The sequence below is a fragment of the Taudactylus pleione genome, unplaced genomic scaffold, assembly GCF_031769625.1.
Source record: "Taudactylus pleione unplaced genomic scaffold, aTauple2 ptg000407l, whole genome shotgun sequence".
In the NCBI taxonomy this organism is placed as follows: domain Eukaryota; kingdom Metazoa; phylum Chordata; class Amphibia; order Anura; family Myobatrachidae; genus Taudactylus; species Taudactylus pleione.
Window position 1 is genome coordinate 4,114,248 of NW_028284809.1, and position 23,269 is coordinate 4,137,516.

A 23,269-nucleotide genomic window follows, 5' to 3' on the forward strand; every position below is an offset into this window, starting at 1 on the left:
ACGTCATTGACAACGTACCTTGATTATCTTTAGATTGCATTTCCCTGGACGCCCAACTGCCAAAAAAGAAACTTTTTAGGTGTTAGTGGGAAGGGAGGGTGGGAAAATTCCTTCGAAAGAGAAAGCATCTTCCTCTGTCGTTTCTTTCTGTTGATCTTGATTCCTCCCACTTCTCCTCCCAGACTGGACCTCCTCTCTCTTGGGAGTTACTTAAACCCTGTATGGTCTGGTCCATGCCCCAGCTCCCTCTGCTCAAGCATCTGGCACATTTGCCTGCAACAAAGGCTATTCATCTAACTAGCCTCAATTTATATTCCCAATACCACTTCGCTTATCTACATCGCGTCCAGAATGCGGACGCTGCTTCCGTATAAGCCGCTTAGGTATAAGGGGTTCCCTTGTGCCTACTTCCTGGTAGCATCTTTTGTGTAGAGTACTCTTATGTGGCCATCTCTGACCCCGTTCCCATTGAATAAAAACACAACACACTATAGCAGGCGAAAGAAGATCCAATTTATTTAACACTTCCATAAAGTTGGTGGCCCAGGAAAAGCAATTGCAAACATACTATTCAATTTGGTAATTGGGGTGGCTACTCCTACCCACCCCCTCATGGATGGGCCCATCTGAGCCAGTTTGCCGTTCATTTGTCCCGCTGGCACCTGTGTGTTGGTCTTTCCCTTTTATTGAGATTGCCTTTTAATGGCCATATACAAAAAAAGAGGGTTGGAGCCTGTAGATAGGGACTATGGATACTCTAGAAAAGAATGGTTCCACTAATTGGGCTGTAATCGTCTGTAACACGGGCGTTCAGGACCTTTTGTTGTAATGTTCTCATTATCCTCTATGAAAGCTGGTGCAGAGGGGGATAAAGGGACTCAGCCCAGAGTAAGCAATTAGGTGTTTGCTTTCATATTTGTCTAAATCAGGGGTAGACAACCTGTGGCACTGCACATCCCAGCATTCATTGCCACAGAGTTGCTGTAGGGGCAAACTAAAAATGTAGCAGAGCATGTCTACTTCCTTTTCTATGGTTTCCTATGCACCAGCATTCATCATTCAGGAATATGCTCTCCCTGCAGTGCCCTATTGGGGTTAATGTACACAGTGTTTATGAATTCAGACCCCAGATGTGAGGACACGGACTTTTACTTATCTATACTGTCAGGGAAGCTGTCCATAGGTCCCTTCCTATCTCTTTCCCTTCCAGCATGTGTCACACGGTGCCTTGGGCTTATGTACTGACACTCCATAGACTGACTGAGTAAGCGGTGTGACTCCATGTAGTCTAGACACAGGCAATTTGTAGCCTTCCAGAAGTTATGGAACTGTGAAGGAATTATGGGACTTGTAGTTTCACCACTTTGTGGAGAGCTAGGTTTTGGTTACTTCTGCTTTAGGTTAATATTACTTGTTGGAAAAGGACACTAATTTATATAAATAATTTCATTGCTAATCAAACCAAGGGGACCTTATTAGATTATAGCAATACAATCAAATTCTACAGGTTAATGACACATTTAAAAAACACTAATCCCTTATGTACCTGCAAAAAACAGAAATTCAAAAATCGAATCTATAAAAGGCATAAATGATAACATAGGATACAATATCTGCTTTATACATGTGTGCAGTTGCAAGCAGGGACCATATTATTATCATCCTTTATTTATATGGCGGCACAAGGGTTCCGCATCGCCCTTCAAAGTACTTAAACAAATGAGCAAACAAGAAAAAGCGACTTACAGTACAAAATAATGCAGGACAAGGACATAGTTTATAAACATTGCTGCAGTAGCGATCATCACACTCAGAATAAGCAGCAGGGCTTCACCAGCCAAGTGTTAGGTGCCCTTGTGGGGCGTTAGGAGTAGACGATTGTATGAGTGAGGGAAGAAGGCCCTGATCGTGAGATCTTACATTCTAAAGGGGAGGAACAGACAGGGGTGAGACAAATGGAGTAAACAGTGAGGAAAGCATGGAGCAGCTTGTTAGGGTGAGAGCTAGAAGGCTTTGATGAAGTAGTGGGTCTTTGAAAGCCTGATTTTGTAGAGAGGTGGTGAGAGGGAGAGCGTTCCAGAGGTAGGGAGCAGCATGGGCAAAATCTTGGATGCGGGAGTGGGAGGAAGTAATCACTTGACAAGAGAGGTGGCGTGCATTTGTTGAGCAAAGTGGATGGGCAGGTGTGTGAATTAAGATGAGATCCAAGATGTAAATGGGAGAGGATTGGGTGAGGGCTTTGTAAGTGAATGTAAGAACCTTGAATTGGGTTCTGAAGGGGAGACAGTGCAGGGCTTGTAGGAGAGGAGAGGCAGATGTAGAAAGTTTGGAGAGGAAGATGAGCTGAGCAGCAGTATTGAGGACAGATTGGAGTAGAGGGGTTGGGAGTCAGGGAGGCCAGATAAGGAGGTTACAATAGTCCAATCTGGAGATGACCAGTGAGTGAATGAGGGTCTTAGTTGCCTCCAGGGTGAGAGCGTCTGATCCTGGAAATATTTTTGAGATGGAAGCGGCAGGACTGCGAGAGGTACTGATGTGTGGTTTGAGGGAGGAGTTGAGGATAACTCCAAGACAGCGCATTTATGGCGGAGGGTAAGAAGATGATCAGCTCAGTCTTAGACATGTTAAGTTTAAGAAAACGCTGGGACATCCAGGAAGAGAGAGCAGAGAGACAGTTGGAGATACGAGAGGGGGGAGGTCAGTGGATGAAAGGTAGATCTGAGTATCATCAGCATAGAGATGATATTGGTTGCCAAAAGAGCTGAAGAGTTCACCTAAAGAAGATGTATAGAGGGAGAATAGGAGAGGTCCAAGAACATAACCTTTGGGAACACCTACCGGTAGCGGAACTTGGGGGGAAGAGGACACATGAGAGGAGGCAGAGAAGGAACGGTCAGAGGACAGCCAGGAGAGGACAGTGTATCTCAGACCAAGGGAGTGAAGGATTTGCATAAGGAGAGGATGGTTAACAGTCAAAAGCAGCAGAGTGGTCGAGGAGAATGTGCAGTGAGTAGTGGCCCTTGGATTTGGCAGCAAGGAGGTCATTGCTGACTTTAGTGAGGGCAGTTTCAGCGGAGTGGAGAGAACTGAAGTCGGACTGAAATGGGTCAAGCTGGGAGTGGGAGGAAAGAAAGGCAGTAAGGCGGTTGTAGACAATACGCTCAAGGAGCTTGGAGGCAAAAGGGAGGCGATAGATAAGTCGGTAGTTGGAGAGAGTGTATGGATCAAGGGTAGGTTTTTTTAAGAATTGGGAAGACGAGGGTATTCTGTAATACAAAAGGAACTGTGCCTGATGGAGAGAGATTGAGGAGGTGGGCAAGATGGGAGCAGGCAGAAGGAGAGAGGTAGCGGAGGAGGTGGGAGGGTATAGATTAAGGGGAGAAGTATAAGGGGAGGGGGTTAACAGATGAGGACCTTGACTTCCTCTCCTGATACAGGGGAGAATGATGTCAGAGTTGGTGAGATGGACAGGGAGGAATGACCAGGGAAAGGAGAGAATGGAGTGCTGGGGGTTTGGTGGGACATGATGTCCTGACGTATGGATTTAAATTTAGAGTTAAAGTAGGTGGCAAAGTCTAGGGCAGAGTGTGTGGATGGGGGTGGGCAGAGGAGGGAGTTGAAAGTGGTGAAGAGACACCATGGGTTAGGGGACAGGGAGGAGATGAGGTTCTTAAAATATGACTGTTTAGAGAGGAAAAGGGCAGCACTGTAGGATGAGAGCACACATTTGTAATGAAGAAAATCTGCCGTAGACCGTGATTTCCTCCACAGTCGCTCGGCAGTACGTGAACACTTTTGCAGGTATCTGGTGCGTTCGGAATGCCAGGGTTGTGCGGATCTGTGAGTAGGGATCGCCGGAGCAAAAGAGTCAAGAGCAGAAGTAAGTGGGGCATTGTATAGGGAAGTAGCTTGTTCAGGGCAGGAGAGAAGAGTCGAGTAGGGAGGATAAGGAAACTCAATACCATCAATGTTACGCTTAGTGATGGTGGCCTTTGGACGCGGAGAAGGAGAGGGTGATAGGTTAAAAGAGAGAAGGTGATGGTCTGAGAGGGGGGAATGGGGAGTTGGCGTAATTAGTAATATCACAACGGTGAGTGAAAACCAGATCAAGTGAGTGGTGACTCGCATGGGAGGGTGAGGAGGTCCATCGGGAGAGACCAAATGAAGATGTAATGGGTAAGGAGTTTAGAGGCAGAGGATTCTGTAGGGATATTGAAGTCACCTAAGATAATAGAGGGAAGATCTGAAGAGAGAAAGTGAGGGAGCCAGGAGGCAAAGTTGTCAAGGAACTTGGAAGGAAAGCCAGGGGATGGTAAATAACTGCTCCTCGCAGGTGTACTGGTTGGAAGAGGCGTATGGCATGAACCTCAGATGTATAAAATGTAAGGGACAGTTCTGAGGGTATAAGTTGGTGTGCGTAACTGGGGGCTAGAAGGACTCCCAACACCACCACCATGGCGACCACCAGGGTGGGGGTAAGAGAATGTGAGGCCCCAGATGAGAGAGAGTGGCAGGAGAAGAGGTGTCAGAGGGGTAAATCCAGGTTTCAGTAATGGTTAGGAGATTCAGAGAGTTGGAGATGAGAAGGACATGGGTGGAGACCAGTTTATTACAGAGAGATCTGGCATTCTAGATGGCACATGTATAGATAAATCGTAGATGCCTTCCAAACTTCTGGCGCTGCACTAGATCAGCTTCCTGCATCGTTGTACGCACCAGACTGGTCATCTGAACGGACAACCAAGCTGTAGGATCCTGCATCGCTAAGGACAGGAGCTGCTGCTTTGCAGAGGATGCTAGCGGCAGCAGTGACCCTTATAAGAAGCATTTTATGGTATATTGTGCAAATGTCCTGTATGACTTTTGATGGATATGGCGGCTCTGGATGACTGCTCATCCTCTAAATGTCCTGTATGTTATGGTACGCGTACTGCATGGGAGGCACAGATAAATCACAGGTAACATAGAGGATAACACGCAGGGTGTGAGAAGACAGTGAGGACCAATCTCTGGTCTCTCTGCTGTGTAGCTTGTGGCCTGTTCTATGCTACTCCTCACTTTTATAGATCCAGATTGTGAAATATAATTCTGTTCTTACCTATTAGGTAATAATGTTTTGGTTTCCGTCTAGTGCAGTGGAGCACGTGACAATTGGACGTCCCCTACTGCCAGCTACCCACAGGCCGCAGCAGGACCCCTGACGGCCCGTGCAGCCCAGCTCTGAGGGCCTCATTTATCAACAAACTTCATCATTCACAACGAGTGATCAAACTGTGATAACTGTGCTCCAGCCAATCAGCTCCTAACTGTCATCTGTTTTCAAAAATGACAGTTGGGAGCTGATTGGCTAGAGCACCATTTATCATTCGCAACAAGTTTTATCACTCATTGTGAATAAGAAAACTCATTGATAAATGAGAGAGAGAATTATTATCCTTTAATTATATGGTGCCACACTGCTGCGTCTTACAACGTACATAAACGGGAACAGTATAAACACAACCCCCCCCCCCCCCCCCCACAATAAAGTGTACAGAACATTGCAGAACAAGGTTTATAAACCTCAGCAGTCATTACACCAAAGGAGATGATGGTGTACAGATATGACCTCTTACACCTAGGCACAAGCACGTGAGCCGCGCCGTAACTAAGCGACTTTTTTTCTAAATTTGCGTTCACATTGGAATAAGATGTAGTGAAACTTTACCTGCACAGGAATGTGTACAAAGTCACAGGTTAAGAACGGAACATGGCGTGACGACAAAGCTGTGGTAACGTAGCACTTCGTATGCAAATAATGGCGCATACACACGGTCAGATTTTTCTTCAGATCTGAACGATAACTATTTAAAAAATCGTTCATATCTGAACGATGCGCGTTAATGCAGTCAAAAATCTTTCGTAGTTCAAATCGTTTGCAAAATTGTTCAAATCGTTCATCTGACCGTGTGTATGCTCCATTAGACTCATTCGCACTGATGTACAAGTGTCGCATAGCAAATGAATCTTTGCAGTCTTGTTAAGCAGTTTAGTTGCATCACGTTGCGCCTGAAGGTGCGTTTTCCACTTCATGAGAAAAATTAGTGATTACGACAGTTAGCGTTCAATCGTTCATTAATCGTGCAGTGAATATGCCGGCAACGGGCGCTCCCGCTGGTCGTTGTCGACATTTGCCATCGCCTGAACATGCCGGCTAACCTGTCTATATCGACAGGTTGTACATGTTCGGGTTATGAGGGAGGGTGCCTGCACTGACCGACATATCATTCAGTGTGGGCACATTATCCACTGCACAGGATGATAAACGATTGTACGGTTATAATGTTGTAATCGTACAGTCGTTCCTCTCTCGTGTAGTGGATACGCACCTTTAAAAGACGTATTTTCAGCTGGAAAAGACGCTCTGTGCAGGCCCAGTCGCACAGGACCTGGAGCGCTGAGCAGGGCTGTTTGCGACAATAGTTGTGAGGGAAAAGGAAGAGGGCCCTGCTTGCAATAGAGAAAGGCGGGGTGAGGTGTGAGAATGGGTGGGAGATATGGTGGTGGGGGAAAAGGCGAGGGTATAACACTCTGTATTGTCAGCCACAATAGCTGTTGACCCAGCGACTAAAGGGTCCAAAATACTAGTACAGTATAAAATGCTGTAAATGTGATACATACTGGATTAGGTAACTGTTACTAAAATTGCGTTTGGATAAGTGGTGAAAGCAGTAACTATTATCTCACTGTGACACGGAGGGTGGAAACCTAACCCCCGAGACATAGGCACGAACGCTGTAGTAATTCTAGATACGCTGTTCGTACACTGCATCGGAGATATATATAGACTGATGTATTGCCATAGCTCTTAAAAATGTTGAGGAGTTATTTTACTCCACGGGAAGAAAATGTAGTGTGGTTACAGCATGTATGTAAGAATGACTGGTCACATGACGTTAATGTATACATAGCTCTTCATGTACATCATAGTGATGAGTGAGTACAGTGCATAATCACATATACTGTATACATAAGCACACATGGCGAAAGCAGCGTTACAATGACAGCGGTAGGCGTGATCAGCTGGCGGCCATGTTGCTTAGTGATGGTGACATCATGCGCATTTGACAGCGTTTTCATATTTTGTGCCTTTTGCACAGTGGATGTTTTTGAATGGTATGAAAGGGATTATTGGCAAAACATTAAGGTCTCTTTTCTCTCCCTTTCCTGTTTGTATTGGTTCTATCTCGCTTGTAGATGTATAGTGCTTCCGTAATTATGCACCTTTCTTTCCTCCTTCACATACGTTGTGACTACACACCATTATAACGCTGTCCTTTTACACATCATGGCAGAGGGCATCAGTATTCATGTATTATAACGCCCCTATTTTGTACATACATGGTCAGTTTGTTCTTGTAGGTGTGCCATTCTGTATTTGATGGGTCGTTTTGATATCCGTTACTATAGATGAGGATGGCTTGGTGTTCGTTGATCATTTTAATGAATATCCCAACAGCCATATAGTGTTTGGTCCTATGGTGACACGGGGTATGCGGAGCGGTGTTGTGCCGACGCACCACTACGACGGCACATCACACATTTCACTTTTAAATGAATTGGCCCCAAAGGCTTTTATATGTAAAGTGTGCCAAAATGACCAGTGCACCCATTAGTACTAATACTATAACATGACAGAAGCAGGTGATTGATGTTACCATATACACAATGTAAAGTGCACCCATGAGTACTAATACTATAGCATGACAGAAGCAGAGGTGATTAATGTTACCATATACACAATGTAAAGTGCACCCATAAGTACTAATACTATAGCATGACGGAAGCAGAGGTGATGTTACCATATACATGATGTAAAGTGCACCCATGAGTACTAATACTATAGCATGACAGAAGCAGAGGTGATTGATGTTACCATATACATGATGTAAAGTGCACCCATGAGTACTAATACTATAGTATGACAGAAGCAGAGGTGATTGATGTTACCATATGTACGATGTAAAGTGCACCCATGAGTACTAATACTATAGCATGACAGAAGCAGAGGTGATTGATGTTACCATATACATGATGTAAAGTGCACCCATGAGTACTAATACTATAGCATGACAGAAGCAGAGGTGATTAATGTTACCATATACACAATGTAAAGTGCACCCATAAGTACTAATACTATAGCATGACAGAAGCAGAGGTGATGTTACCATATACATGATGTAAAGTGCACCCATGAGTACTAATACTATAGCATGACAGAAGCAGAGGTGATTAATGTTACCATATACATGATGTAAAGTGCACCCATGAGTACTAATACTATAGTATGACAGAAGCAGGTGATTGATGTTACCATATGTACGATGTAAAGTGCACCCATGAGTACTAATACTATAGTATGACAAGCAGAGGTGATTAATGTTACCATATACACAATGTAAAGTGCACCCATAAGTACTAATACTATAGCATGACAGAAGCAGAGGTGATGTTACCATATACACAATGTAAAGTGCACCCATGAGTACTAATACTATAGCATGACAGAAGCAGAGGTGATTAATGTTACCATATACATGATGTAAAGTGCACCCATGAGTACTAATACTATAGTATGACAGAAGCAGGTGATTGATGTTACCATATGTACGATGTAAAGTGCACCCATGAGTACTAATACTATAACATGACAGAAGCAGAGGTGATTAATGTTACCATATACACAATGTAAAGTGCACCCATAAGTACTAATACTATAGCATGACAGAAGCAGAGGTGATGTTACCATATACACAATGTAAAGTGCACCCATGATTACTAATACTATAGTATGACAGAAGCAGGTGATTGATGTTACCATATGTACGATGTAAAGTGCACCCATGAGTACTAATACTATAGCATGACAGAAGCAGAGGTGATTGATGTTACCATATGTACGATGTAAAGTGCACCCATGAGTACTAATACTATAACATGACAGAAGCAGAGGTGATTAATGTTACCATATACACAATGTAAAGTGCACCCGTAAGTACTAATACTATAGCATGACAGAAGCAGAGGTGATGTTACCATATACACAATGTAAAGTGCACCCATGAGTACTAATACTATAGCATGACAGAAGCAGAGGTGATGTTACCATATACACAATGTAAAGTGCACCCATGATTACTAATACTATAGCATGACAGAAGCAGAGGTGATTAATGTTACCATATACATGATGTAAAGTGCACCCATGAGTACTAATACTATAGTATGACAGAAGCAGAGGTGATTGATGTTACCATATGTACGATGTAAAGTGCACCCATGAGTACTAATACTATAGCATGACAGAAGCAGAGGTGATTGATGTTACCATATGTACGATGTAAAGTGCACCCATGAGTACTAATACTATAACATGACAGAAGCAGAGGTGATTAATGTTACCATATACACAATGTAAAGTGCACCCATAAGTACTAATACTATAACATGACAGAAGCAGGTGATTGATGTTACCATATACACAATGTAAAGTGCACCCATAAGTACTAATACTATAGCATGACAGAAGCAGAGGTGATGTTACCATATACACAATGTAAAGTGCACCCATAAGTACTAATACTATAGTATGACAGAAGCAGAGGTGATTAATGTTACCATATACATGATGTAAAGTGCACCCATGAGTACTAATACTATAACATGACAGAAGCAGAGGTGATGTTACCATATACACAATGTAAAGTGCACCCATGATTACTAATACTATAGCATGACAGAAGCAGAGGTGATTAATGTTACCATATACATGATGTAAAGTGCACCCATGAGTACTAATACTATAGTATGACAGAAGCAGGTGATTGATGTTACCATATGTACGATGTAAAGTGCACCCATGAGTACTAATACTATAACATGACAGAAACAGAGGTGATTAATGTTACCATATACACAATGTAAAGTGCACCCATAAGTACTAATACTATAACATGACAGAAGCAGGTGATTGATGTTACCATATACATGATGTAAAGTGCACCCATGAGTACTAATACTATAGTATGACAGAAGCAGGTGATTGATGTTACCATATGTACGATGTAAAGTGCACCCATGAGTACTAATACTATAACATGACAGAAGCAGAAGTGATTAATGTTACCATATACACAATGTAAAGTGCACCCATGAGTACTAATACTATAGTATGACAGAAGCAGGTGATTGATGTTACCATATGTACGATGTAAAGTGCACCCATGAGTACTAATACTATAGTATGACAGAAGCAGGTGATTGATGTTACCATATGTACGATGTAAAGTGCACCCATGAGTACTAATACTATAGTATGACAGAAGCAGAGGTGATGTTACCATATACATGATGTAAAGTGCACCCATGAGTACTAATACTATAACATGACAGAAGCAGAGGTGATTAATGTTACCATATACACAATGTAAAGTGCACCCATAAGTACTAATACTATAGCATGACAGAAGCAGAGGTGATTGATGTTACCATATGTACGATGTAAAGTGCACCCATAAGTACTAATACTATAGCATGACAGAAGCAGAGGTGATGTTACCATATACATGATGTAAAGTGCACCCATGAGTACTAATACTATAGTATGACAGAAGCAGGTGATTGATGTTACCATATGTACGATGTAAAGTGCACCCATGAGTACTAATACTATAGTATGACAGAAGCAGAGGTGATGTTACCATATACATGATGTAAAGTGCACCCATGAGTACTAATACTATAACATGACAGAAGCAGAGGTGATTGATGTTACCATATACACTATGTGATAACAGGAAATCTCGCCCTCCCACACACTATCTCTGCTTCATTAAAGTTTCCTTTAGTGCTCCTAAAACAAACATTTATAAATGTTTATTGGCCTTTATATAACCAAATTGTATTCTGGATATAGAGTTTCTATCAGGGCTGTGGAGTTTGTGTCGGTAGAAATGTTCCGACTCCAGCTTCAAAATGTATAATATATAAATATCTGTGATCACATGTACAGGGGTATGGGTAGTGGCACAGGGGACAGGCCGAGTACTAATGATGGCTCCGATCTCCACTAGGTGCGAATTGCACTTTTCAAACAAATCATGTAGCACTGCAAGCAAGGTGTTCAAATGCATTATAACACACACACACACACACACACACACACACACACACACACACACACACACACACACACACACACACACACACACACGTGCATAGATATTGGGACATTGACAGAATTCTCATATTTTGGCCTCTATTCACCACCACAATGGCTTTGAAATGAAACAAACAAGATGTGCTTTAACTGCAGACTTTCAGATTTAATTTGAGGCTAATTACATCCAAATCAGGTGTAGGACTTGCAACGGTTTCTATATGTGCCTCCCACTTTTTAAGGTGCCAAAAGTAATGGGACAAACTAAACAATCCTAAATCTAACTTTCACTTTTTAATACTTTGTTGCAAATCCTTAGCAGGCAATTACAGCCTGAAGTCTGGAACGCATAGACCTCACCAGACGCTGGGTTTCATTCCTGGTGATGCTCTGCCACGCCTCTACTGCAAATGTCTTCAGTTCCTGCTTGTTCTTGGGGCATTTTCCCTTCAGTTTTGTCTTCATCAAGTGAAATGCATGCTCAATCGGATTCAGGTCAGGGGATTGACTTGGCCATTGCATAACATTCCACTTTTTAACCTTAAAAAACTCTTTGGTTGCTTTTGCAGTATGCTTCGGGTCATTGTCCATCTGCACTGTGAAGTGCCGTCCAATGAGTTCTGAAGCATTTGACTGATTATGAGCATATAATATTGACCAAAACACTTCAGAATTCATTCTGCTGCTTTTGTCAGCAGTCACATAATCAATAAATACAGGGGAACCAGTTCCATTGGCAGCCATACATGCCCACGCCATGACACTACCACCACCATGCTTCACTGATGAGATGGTATGTTTTGGATCATGAGCAGTTCCTTTCCTTCTCCATACTCTTCTCTTCCCATCACTCTGGTACAAGTTGATCTTTCTCTCATCTGTCCATAGGATGTTGTTCCAGAACTGTAATGGCTTTTTTAGATGTTGTTTGGCAAACTCTAATCTGGTCTTCCTGTTTTTGTGGCTCACCAATGGTTCACTCTTGTGAAGTTTTCTCTTGATTGTTGACTTTGACACATATACACCTACCTCCTGGAGAGTGTTCTTGATTTGGCCAACTGTTGTGAAGGGGTTTTTCTTCACCAGGGAAATTATTTTTCTGTCATCCGCCACAGTTGTTTTTCGTGGTCTTCCGGGTCTTTTGGTGTTGCTGAGCTCTCCGGTGCGTTCTTTCTTTTTAAGAATGTTCCAAACAGTTGATTTGGCCACACCTAATGTTTTTGCTATCTCTCTGATGGGTTTGTTTAGATTTTTCGGCCTAATGATGGCTTGCTTCACTGATAGTGACAGCTCTTTGGATCTCATATTGAGAGTCGACAGCAACTGATTCCAAATGCAAATGTCACACCTAGAATCAACTCCAGACCTTTTACCTGCTTGATTGATAATTAAATAACGAGGGAATAGCCCACACCTGTCCATGAAATAGCTTTTGAGTTGATGGTCCCATTACTTTTGGTCCCTTAAAAAGTGGGAGGCACATATTGAAACTGTTGTAATTCCTACACCGTTCACCCGATTTGGATGTAATTACCCTCAAATTAAATCTGAACGTCTGCAGTTAAATCACATCTTGTTTGTTTAATTTCAAAGCCATTGTGGTGGTGAATAGAGGCCAAAATATGAAAATTCTGTCAATGTCCCAATATTTATGCACCTGACTCTGTGTGTGTGTGTGTGTGTGTGTGTGTGTGTGTGTGTGTGTGTGTATATATATATATATATATATATATATATATATTTTTTTTTTTACTTATACTGAAAATACTGCATGATATTATGAGCTGCTTGCTAATATCGGCCCTCTCTGTTTTTGTACTGCATTTAAGTTAGGCTAGTCTGTGACTCCATAACCTTACATTATATTGTGCATTTTATGTTCAGTCAATCTAATGGTGCGTAAACACGGTACGACGGGGGACGATCGTTATCTGATCGTCCTGCATGTGTTGGATGGTCATTATCGAACATCCAACACATGCTGCTAGCCCTTACAACTATAACGACCCGCGAATAACGATCACAGGTCCCTATAGTAGGCACTCTAACCTGGTCGATATCAACCAGGTATGCCTGCTTGCACGGACTACCGATGATGGTCGATAACGACCATACATGGCCGCGCATCGACCGTCGTTTGCAGGGGCCAGAAGCTGTCAGATTTTAACGATAGGATCGTTATTGAAATCGTACAAATCTTGACAGCTTATTTGACCGTGTACACGCACCATAAGTAGCCTGATGATTTATGGGGTGGTGATGACCATGCCTTGTGCTTCCATCTTACTGCAGTTATTAAGTTTTACTTGTATGCATTAATATACAGAGTAGCTATTCATGAAGGAGTTGGCCAGTAGTAAAATAGAGGAGCCGGGGTGGAAAGCTTGATGTACCTACTCCACAAGCCTGGTTTTTAAGTATCTGTAATTATATACTGTACATACATGCACATAAGATGGCTAGCACAGGATGGTATAATGTGCTGGTGATTTAAAACCAGTTTCATGTCTAACCCATTGGGTACAGTTATGCTCGCCATGAGTGTATGCACCCCTCCATACATTAATAAAAATAATTGATTACAACATTGTTGGCTCTTTTGTTCTTGGCTTCTAACTCTTGGCTCAGGTTGCCCAGACCCTGGGAATAGTGATCCGGGAATAGTGACTATATGGTGAGCTGTACGAGTTACTGGCTAGAACACTTCTCAACTTCGATTTGAGAAACGTTTGAAACCTCATTCTCAACCAGCTGATGTGAATGATTCAGCATTGCTCTTGAAAGCGCTGTGTAATATGTTGGCGCTATACAAGGGATGGTGATTATTACACTATAGCTTGGCAGTGTGTTAGGTGTGTGTAGTAAGTTCTGGGAATTACTCTGTGCTCTACTTCCTGCTGTGCTTGTTATACCACTTCCAGATGCCTCTCTGGTTATAGGGTCAAGGGAACCAGCAGAATACATGTCATTGCTTAGAATTTGAGGCTCAGGACACTGAAAGTTGGGGTTTGTTTCTGGAAATTAATCCTTATTTTTTCCATTACAGGGGCAGGAGCATAGTGAAAGGACTCCAGCCTCCGGTAAGTCTCAGTTTATTCCTGCATCACTGGTGATAATCTGATCATGTTAGACTTTAGCTTAGAGCTTCTTCCTGGCAGATCTGTTCATCTAACTCTAATTCACCTACAGGTAGTGGCCAAAAGATAAACACCTGGGCACAGGGGGGCACAAAGCATATTGAGAGCAAAGGACTGGCTACCACATTACTTAAGCATATGACTTCCCAGTAGGGTCCTAATCTTGACTTGCAGCGATATTTATGGTGATGTTGGCATGGGCTGGCACGACTGCAATTGTCAGCTTGTTGGCCAAGCATCTGGTTTCTTTAAGAACAGTCTCAGAGCAGCACAGAGTGAGCTCTCAGTGGGGTTGTAGTGTATAAACTGCCCGTCACACCTGGAAGTGCCTCTTGGTGAGCTCACTGAGACACCGGCAAGGGACAGCAGGGCAGGACGATGATATGAGCAGAAGGTATTTCATGTTTTCTGTGAATGGATGACTCCACATGTGGCGCCAATCTGAAGAACACTACATCCTTAAATGCATTCTTCTAATAGGTAGGTGTTCCGATGGCTCCGTAATGCTGTAGGGCACATCTCCCTTTCATGGTTTGGTTGCAGCCATTCTCTTAGTACCATTAAGCAGCGATAAGCATTGATCTTATATTTTAAGCGATCTTGTTCACCCCATCTGGCAGCAATACCTTGATGCCAGGACTGGTGTTATCCACAGGGCATATGGGGTTACCCACTGCTTTGTGGATCTCCTTAAGCAGCAGACGTGAACCTAATTGGGCATTTGTGGGATATTCCGGGACAAGGCCTGAGGCCGCGTTTTTCCATCACCATCAGCCAGTGGCTTTCCTATGTAGTAACTGGGCTGTATCTCTTCTGCACAGCCCCAGACATCAGTAGCCTTGATGCCACCAAGACACGAGCTGTAGTGGCTGGATATGGCGGCTGAACGCCCTTTTAAATGATTTTAGATCAGTGATTTGCTTTTGTTTTTTTTGTTTTTTTTTGTTCACTACCTGTTAAATATTTTCTAGTGGTCACAGGTATGAGTAAAGGTTCGTCATTTGGGGGCTTTCTCTTCTGAGGTGGGGTGCAGTCCCACAGCATTGCTCTTGTTATAGGGAGTTAGCTCTTTATAAGCCTTATTTGTAGGAGGTCCTTATATAGCTTAAGCTGGGTACACACTTTCTCGATTGCAGGCTGATGGGGTAAATCTGTCCCGATCAGCCGTGCAGTCTGTCCCCAGTGTGACCCCGTCAGCCGCGTACACACTGCGCAGAGAAAGCACTGTGTGTACGGGCGTCTATGGGATCGGGTGGTCGACCTGATAAATATTCAACAGTACATAAGATGCGACTTCCCGGTCCCGACCGTTGCAGGAGCGTTAAAAGCCGTTTATCGGCGAACGCTCCTGCATCGGGACAGTGTACACACCTATACAATCCAACGCCCATTCTCTCGATACACTGGGCGGAATTCAATTGTTTTCGCGGCCCGGATCTCCCGTCTAAAGTGACGGGAGATCGCGGGCCACTATTCAATTGTTCCAGCTTTGATCACGCCCAAAGTGGTAGGGTTTAGCCGCGTAAATTGGCTAACCCCGATCAAAGTGCTGATCGCGAAAAGTGCCGTTTGGCACCCAAACAGGTCACTTTTCGCCGATTTCAGCCCCAGAGGGGTGCGAGCTGAAATGGAGCGCTGGCAGCTGATCGCGCCCGACAGGAGCAACAATTGAATAGCTCCGTCGGGTGCGATGGGGGCTGGAAACAATTGAATTCCGCCCACTGTGTCAATTAATTCCTGCTTGTTCCCAGGAGAGGGAAGCATTTTATGCTATAAGCTTTCCAATCCATTCTACTGACTGCATTGTCATGTGACTGACTGCCATGTACATCACATGACTCCTGGCAGTGACAGCTTCAGTAAATACACTAAGGAAAATAGAAGACCATTTTAAAAAATAAATGTAATGCAGGTAATCAGTGATTTTTCTATTACACCTGCGTTTTTACGGGGGGGGGGGGGGGGGTTGCACTTTTAATCCTTACAGCTGCAGAACTCCTCATTTGTGTTTGATTAAATGGTCATCTGATTTTATTGCATGTGTTATTCTATACAGTAATCTCTCAGTTCTTGTAACAGTGTAGCTGGTTTGTATCTTAGATCCTGATCACTAAACGGTTACTATTAAAGTTGCTGATAATGTTTCACCTCTTTGTTCTAGGTTTTTGAAGGAGTCTATAATAATTCTCGTATGCTGCATTTTTTAACTGCTGTGGTGGTAAGTAGCATGGCAAAGTATGTATGCTAACTGTTTTAATTATGATATCCAGTTATTATGTGTTTCATAGCACAACATTTCTCGGCTACGCTAACACTGCTCTTACAGATACTGCTGATTGCTGTGACCGTGTGGGCACTATAAGCAGTTGCAGTGGGAAGTACCCAGAAGAGAGCAGTGTAGGGTCTCCTGTAGGTGATGGGTTATATTACACCCACGCGGAGGCAGGGTGCTCTATATGAAAGACTCCTCCCCATAGAACAGGCCGCTCCTCCCCAGCATACTTGTTCTACCAAATGCAGGAGCTCTTAGTTTTTAGTCAGGGGTGGTTCCCTCCCCCGTGTAGGAGGAAAGTAAGACTTGGACAGGGCTGAAGAATATTTGGCTGTATAATTAAAGTCCAGCAAGGCTCGTCCATGAGTCTGACCATCTAATCTGGGGCGGTTTCTCTACTGAACGTTCAGACCCTAAAATTAAGAACAAGTGTCAATATATATCTTTTTTATTATTGATTTATTTTTTATTTTTTTTTATTATTTTTTTAAGGGCGTGTTATCTTGTGTTCCCTCATCTCTGGGTCTAAGGGTGCAGTGGTCCTCCCTACTAGTACAGGTCTTTGAAATCCTGACAGCTTATCCGGTTATCGGTAAAGCCAAAACCATGATCTAAAAAAGGGGCAAAGGAGGCTATAAACAATAATAAAAAATATATATGTATGCCAATATTGGAAAATCTCTAAATACAATGCATCCGGAAAGTATTCACAGCGCTTCACTTTTTCCACATTTTGTTATGTTACAGCCTTATTCCAAAATGGAATAAATTAATTTCTGTCCTTAAAATTGTACACACAATACCCCATAATAACGTGTAAAAAGGTTTTTTGAGATTTTTGCTAATTTTATTTAGAAAAAAACACTAAGAAATCACATGTGCATAAGTATTCATGGCCTTTGCCATGAAGCTCAAAATTGAGCTCAGGTGCATCCTGTTTCCATTGATCATCCTTGAGATGTTCCTACAGCTTAATTGGAGTCCACCTGTGGTAAATTCAGTTGATTGGACATGATTTTGAAAGGCATACACCTGTCTATATAAGGTCCCACACTTGACAGTGAATGTCAGAGCACAAACAAAGCATGAAGTCCAAGGAATTGTCTGTAGACCTCCGAGACAGTTTTGTCTCGAGGCAGAAATCTGTGGAAGGGTACAAAAAAATATCTGCTGCTTTGAAGGTCCCAATGAGCACAGTGGCCTCCATCATCCGTAAATGGAAGAAGTTCGGAACCACCAGGACTCTTCCTCGAGTTGGCCGGCCGTTTAAACTGAGCGATCGTGGGAGAAGGGCCCTAGTCAGGGAGGTGACCAAGAACCCAATGGTCGCTCTGTCAGAGCTACAGCATTCCTCTGTGGAGAGAGGCGAACCTTCCAGTAGGACAACCATCTCTGCAGCAATCCACCAATCAGGCCTGTATGGTAGAGTGGCCAGACAGAAGCCGCTCCTTAGTAAAAAGCACATGGCAGCCCTCCTGGAGTTTGCCAAAATGTACCTGAAGGACTCTCAGACCATGAGAAACAAAATTCTCTGGTCTGATGAGACAAAGATTGAACTCTGGCAAGAATGCCAGGCGTTATGTTTGGAGGAAACCAGGCACCGCTCATCACCAGGCCAATACCATCCCTACAGTGAAGCATGGTGGTGGCAGCATTATGCTGTGGGGATGTTTTTCAGCGTCAGGAACTGGGAGACTAGTCAGTATAGAGGGAAAGATGAATGCAGCAATGTACAGAGACATCCTGGATGAAAACCTGCTTCAGAGACCTCAGACTGGGGCGACTGTTCATCTTTCAACAGGACAACGACCCTAAGCACACAGCCAAGTTATCAAAGGAGTGGCTTCAGGACAACTCTGTGAATGTCCTTGAGTGGCCCAGCCAGAGCCCAGACTTGAATCCGATTGAACATCTCTGGAGAGATCTGAAAATGGCTGTGCACCGACGCTTCCCATCCAACCTGATGGAGCTTGAGAGGTGCTGCAAAGAGGAATGGGCGAAACTGCCCAAAGATAGGTGTGTCAAGCTTGTGGCATCATATTCAAAAAGACTTGAGGCTGTAATTGCTGCCAAAGGTGCATCAACAAAGTATTGAGCAAAGGCTGTGAATACTTTTTTGCTTTTTTTTTTATATTACATTTGCAAAAATCGTAAAAAAAACTTTACACGTTGTCATTATGGGGTATTGTGTGTAGAATTTTGAGGACAAAAATGAATTTATTCTGTTTTGGAATAAGGCTGTAACATAACAAAATGTGGAAAAAGTGAAGCATTGTGAATACTTTCTGGATGCACTGTAAATCAACTAAAGTAAGTTAATATAATTTAATTTAAAACCGATTGGATCTGCAGCAAAACTTTAAAGGGTTTCTGTGATACCCTCGATCAGGAATAGATAGATTACGTCTGCGCTGATCTTATTCTGTATATATGATGTACTAAGTGAGCCAAGATTGTGCAGCAAATATAAAAATTGTCACATTTATTCTGGACATCCAGCAAAAGAAAACACATTAAAGTACTTCTAACAAAGCACAATAATATAGAAAACTCTTATACACGATGTTCAAGACTAAAAAATAAAAAAAAAGTAAATAGATTTTTTTATTTTATTTTGAGGATTAAATACCTAACGTTGCTCATTTACTGCTGCTATAAATGCAGAGATTAGTTTAACTCATGTGCACTTATAGATACATTTTTACCACTGCAATTTATGAGGAATAGATACATTGTGTATGAAGAGTTCTCTATATTATTGTGCTTTGTTAGAAGTACTTTTATGGAGCGTACACACGGTCAGATTTGTCAGACTTGTCAGATTTGTCAGATGAACGACTGAACGATTAAACGATTTGGACGATTTGACCAAAGTTTTGAACGATTTGAACGATTTGAACGATTTTTGACTGCATTAAAATGAATGGGATCGTCCAAGTCTGACTGCAAACCCATCAGATGTCAGATATCGTTATCTGACAAACGGGAACGCGCATCGTTGATCGTCCATCGTTCAGGCATGTCAGATATGAACGATTTTCCTTCAGATATGAACGACTGAACGATTTTTAAATCGTTATCGTCCATATCTGAAGAAAAAATCTGATCGTGTGTATGCACCATTATTGATAACCGTGTTCTTATTACCTTATTAGTAATAGATTATAGGATTTCTGTGATTTGTAGGTTTTCTTTTGCTGGATATCCAGAATAAATGTGGAATTTTATTTATATTTGCTGCACAATCTTGGCTCACTTATTACATCATATATACAGAATAAGATCAGCGCAGACTTTTTGTTTTAATTTATCTGGTAATCGGTGCCTCAACGTGGCTAGCTTGATGCCCAGGCAGACCATGCCATGTTGGTGGCTTACCATATACTTTCATGCCCCACATCCTGATGGAAGTGCCTAGTATATGGTCATTTTGACACTCTACGTCCTGCGGGTAGACAAATGGGAGGTGGACCCTTTGCATCTTTTGGGATTACACTTCGGGTTCTCCATAGATCTGCTAACAAAGTGACCATCCTAATTCCTCCGGATCCTGGGAACTGGCCTATCAGACACGCTGGTCATTGTTTAGCTGTTCCATTTATTCTACTTTTCCTTGACTCCCAAAATTCTTTGCAAGGACATATTGGAAGTCGGCAGAGGGTTTGCCATTGGCCACAGTGTTCCTGGCTGCCCTCTTGCATCATCTTTCCCATGCAGCACTCATTCATCAGAACTCGGGGGTGCTGGCTTTACACAGAGCTGCCAATGCCAAGTCAGACCAAGCTCGGGGTGTAACAAGTGCCCTATTCCTGTGTACCCCATGTTCGGGAAGTTTCAAGATTTATTTCAGTGTCCCTATACAGGCACTTTCTCTCCCACTGCTTGGGCGCTCCCCCTTCCTATTTTAGCTAAGACAATTTTTTTTTGGTGCCAACCTTGTACCCCTTTAAAACAATGGTGGTAGTCCGCTCACATGGGTTGTTATTGCCTGTTAGTAGCTGCTTGTTTTTCTATAATTTTGGTTATTACTACATTGGCTTGAGCAGGCTAAGGCTGTTAATGAAATATTCTCTACCTCTTCTGAGGGGTTATTAGATCATTTGTGCCCCCACCCCAACACACAGACACAATCTAGGTGGAGAGAAGATCACACCCCTCCCTCTTCCTATTAATCATCCTGCTCTGCTGCTCTTTAAATGGCCAAAGACCAGTCCACCTGTAATATCAGGGGTGTGTTATATTTATATACTCATTCCCTCTTTGGTTATGTCTCCTTGTTGGCTGTTACAGTAAACTGAGGAGGAGCCAGAGTGTTATGGGCGGAATTCAATTGTTTCCGCCGGCAGCTGTCCCCCCCTTTGTGCCCGACGGAGATATTCAATTGTTGCTCCTTCCTGGCACGATCAGCTGCTGGTGCCGGCATTTCAGCTCGCACCCCCAAGGGCAGCAAGTTGGAATGCGCAAGGTGTGACCTATTTGGGCGCCCAAACTGCACTTTTCACGATCGCGCCAGTACTTTAGTCGGTCTTAGCTGTTTTACGTGGCTAAACCCGACCTAGTTGGGCGCGATCAGCATGATATTCTAGATCAATTGAATATCGCCCCGCGATCTCCTGTCACTTTAAACTGGAGATTGGGGTTGAGAAGACAATTGAAATGCGCCCTTATTGTAACTAGTTCCCATTCTTCACCTTTAAGTGATCTGCAAAACATTGCCCCCCCTTCCCCCCCACTAGTGTCTCCGCTGCCCCAGGGCTTGTACATCAGGCATGTAACACGTGTTCTTGCAGGCAGCTAATTGCCAAACAAACGCGTCAGTGGTTGGTGCAGGTCCATTTCCTCTCCCTTGTCTTCAGCACTGATCTAGGGTTTAGACCTTTCACAGAATTTATTGTATGCCTTGTACTAGATATATCACAATGTGGGCTGTACCTGTAAGAGAAGCTAGTTTCCAATTTACATCTCCATGTAGCAATTAAGCTACAGGTTAGTGTTTTGACAGCATTGTTTGAGCATAATAAGGGCTATCTCTTAAGTGTCTGTTTAAATGTATATTCACATTTCTCTTTTATGCACCCTCTATATACCCTTTGCATCCTTTATATACCCTTTGGGAGCAAAAGAAATCCGCTGTTGTATTTGTTTTCTCTCTCACCCAATTGGGGTACACTAAAGGCTTGGGGTGTAGCAGCTTAGCCAGGAGGGCGGCAAAGTCTATAACTCCTGTAAGTTACGAAGTTCTGTCCGGAAACCGGGTGCTTTTTGTGCCCACCAAAATGGGTTGTCTTTCTGTGCTGGCTCGTGTGTGTGTGTGTGTGTGTGTGTGTGTGTGTGTGTGTGTGTGTGTTTTATTCCCCTTTTTTTATTTTCACCTATTCTTTCTTAAACTGTGGCGATCCAGCGGCATCCCTGCTCTAGTGGCCGGGGGAAGCCTTAATCAGAGAGAGGAGTTGCGACCACAGCTATTCACCGCATCCCTACAAAGGATGGTGACTAATGTATCTGTTAAACTGAAATGCTAAATATTTGAAGCTCCTGGCGTTTCCCTTATTATTGCCTTCCCCAGATCTATAGTAGTGTTGCATTGTGCACCAGTTGACAACCTAGTAGAGGCAGATATTTTGTGCCCTGATTCCATGAATTATCTCACTGAGACTTTAAAGCAATGCTTCTCTCTATCTAAAGGGCTCCACGTGTGACGTGAAGGTGAAAAATGGGACCACTTACCAAGGAATCTTCAAGACTTTAAGCTCCAAGGTAAGAGAAGGAGAGTACAGCTGCCGTTGGGCGCCCATCTGATCCGACAGACAGCTGACAATGCGTTCTCTCTCTGCCTGCAGTTTGAGTTGGCTGTTGACGCTGTACACCGGAAGACAAGTGATCAGGTGACCGGGCCGAAGCGCGAGGACATTGTAGACACCATGGTCTTCAAGCACTCGGACGTGGCCCTCGTTCATTTCCACAATGTAGATTTCAATTATGCTACGAAAGGTAGGGATGTGAAGTCCACACCTCCCTCCTTATACCCTGTGTCATTGAGCTGATTGTGCAGGAAGACAGAATCCATCCAGTCATGTTCATTACGGCTGAATACAGGCGTAGGACTGGCCGGATTAGGTCTTCCTGCATGGTCAGCAGCTTCCTGAGGCCACAGTGGGATGTATGTACGAGTCTGAAACGTTGGCGAGTACTGAGATTTCTACCAGAGTCTTACTGCAGGGTTTTGTATTTAAATCTCTTACATGAGCTTCCTCTTCCCCACAGATAAGTTTACAGATTCTGCCATTGCTATGAATTCCAAAGTGAATGGGGAGCACAAGGAGAAGGTTCTTATGCGCTGGGATGGGGGCGAAAGTAACAGCGATGATTATGACCTGGAGTCTGATATGGTATGGGGGAGCATGGGTAATGGTGAGGGTGGGGGGGGAGCGTGTGTTAATGAGTCTGGCAAGCTATAAGTGCTCCATAATTCTGGTAAGAGTTGGTCTAGCAGTTTGTCACTTAGAGGGGAATTCAATGAGATGCGAATATCTTGCACCCGAGTAAGTGCGACTAAATACCGTACCTCCGTTCTCGCAGATTTTTGTTCGCAGCCCCATAGTACTGCAAGCAAAAATGTACGTGTCCAACCCTCTAGGGAAGCGAGTTCCGATGCCGTTGTCA

The 23,269-nt window shown here is 43.3% G+C and overlaps 1 protein-coding gene across 2 annotated transcripts in view; it reads left to right on the top strand.

Annotated features, from left to right (window-relative positions):
* Nucleotides 1-23,269, top strand: part of ATXN2L (ataxin 2 like) — a 39,423-nt gene that overhangs the window by 6,838 nt on the left and 9,316 nt on the right. For both annotated transcript variants that reach the window (XM_088446929.1, XM_088446930.1), the window contains exons 2-6: nt 14,244-14,277; nt 16,496-16,552; nt 22,292-22,363; nt 22,447-22,597; nt 22,871-22,995. In XM_088446929.1, coding sequence (XP_088303055.1) covers nt 14,244-14,277; nt 16,496-16,552; nt 22,292-22,363; nt 22,447-22,597; nt 22,871-22,995 — 439 coding nt within the window. The remainder of the gene's footprint in view (nt 1-14,243; nt 14,278-16,495; nt 16,553-22,291; nt 22,364-22,446; nt 22,598-22,870; nt 22,996-23,269) is intronic.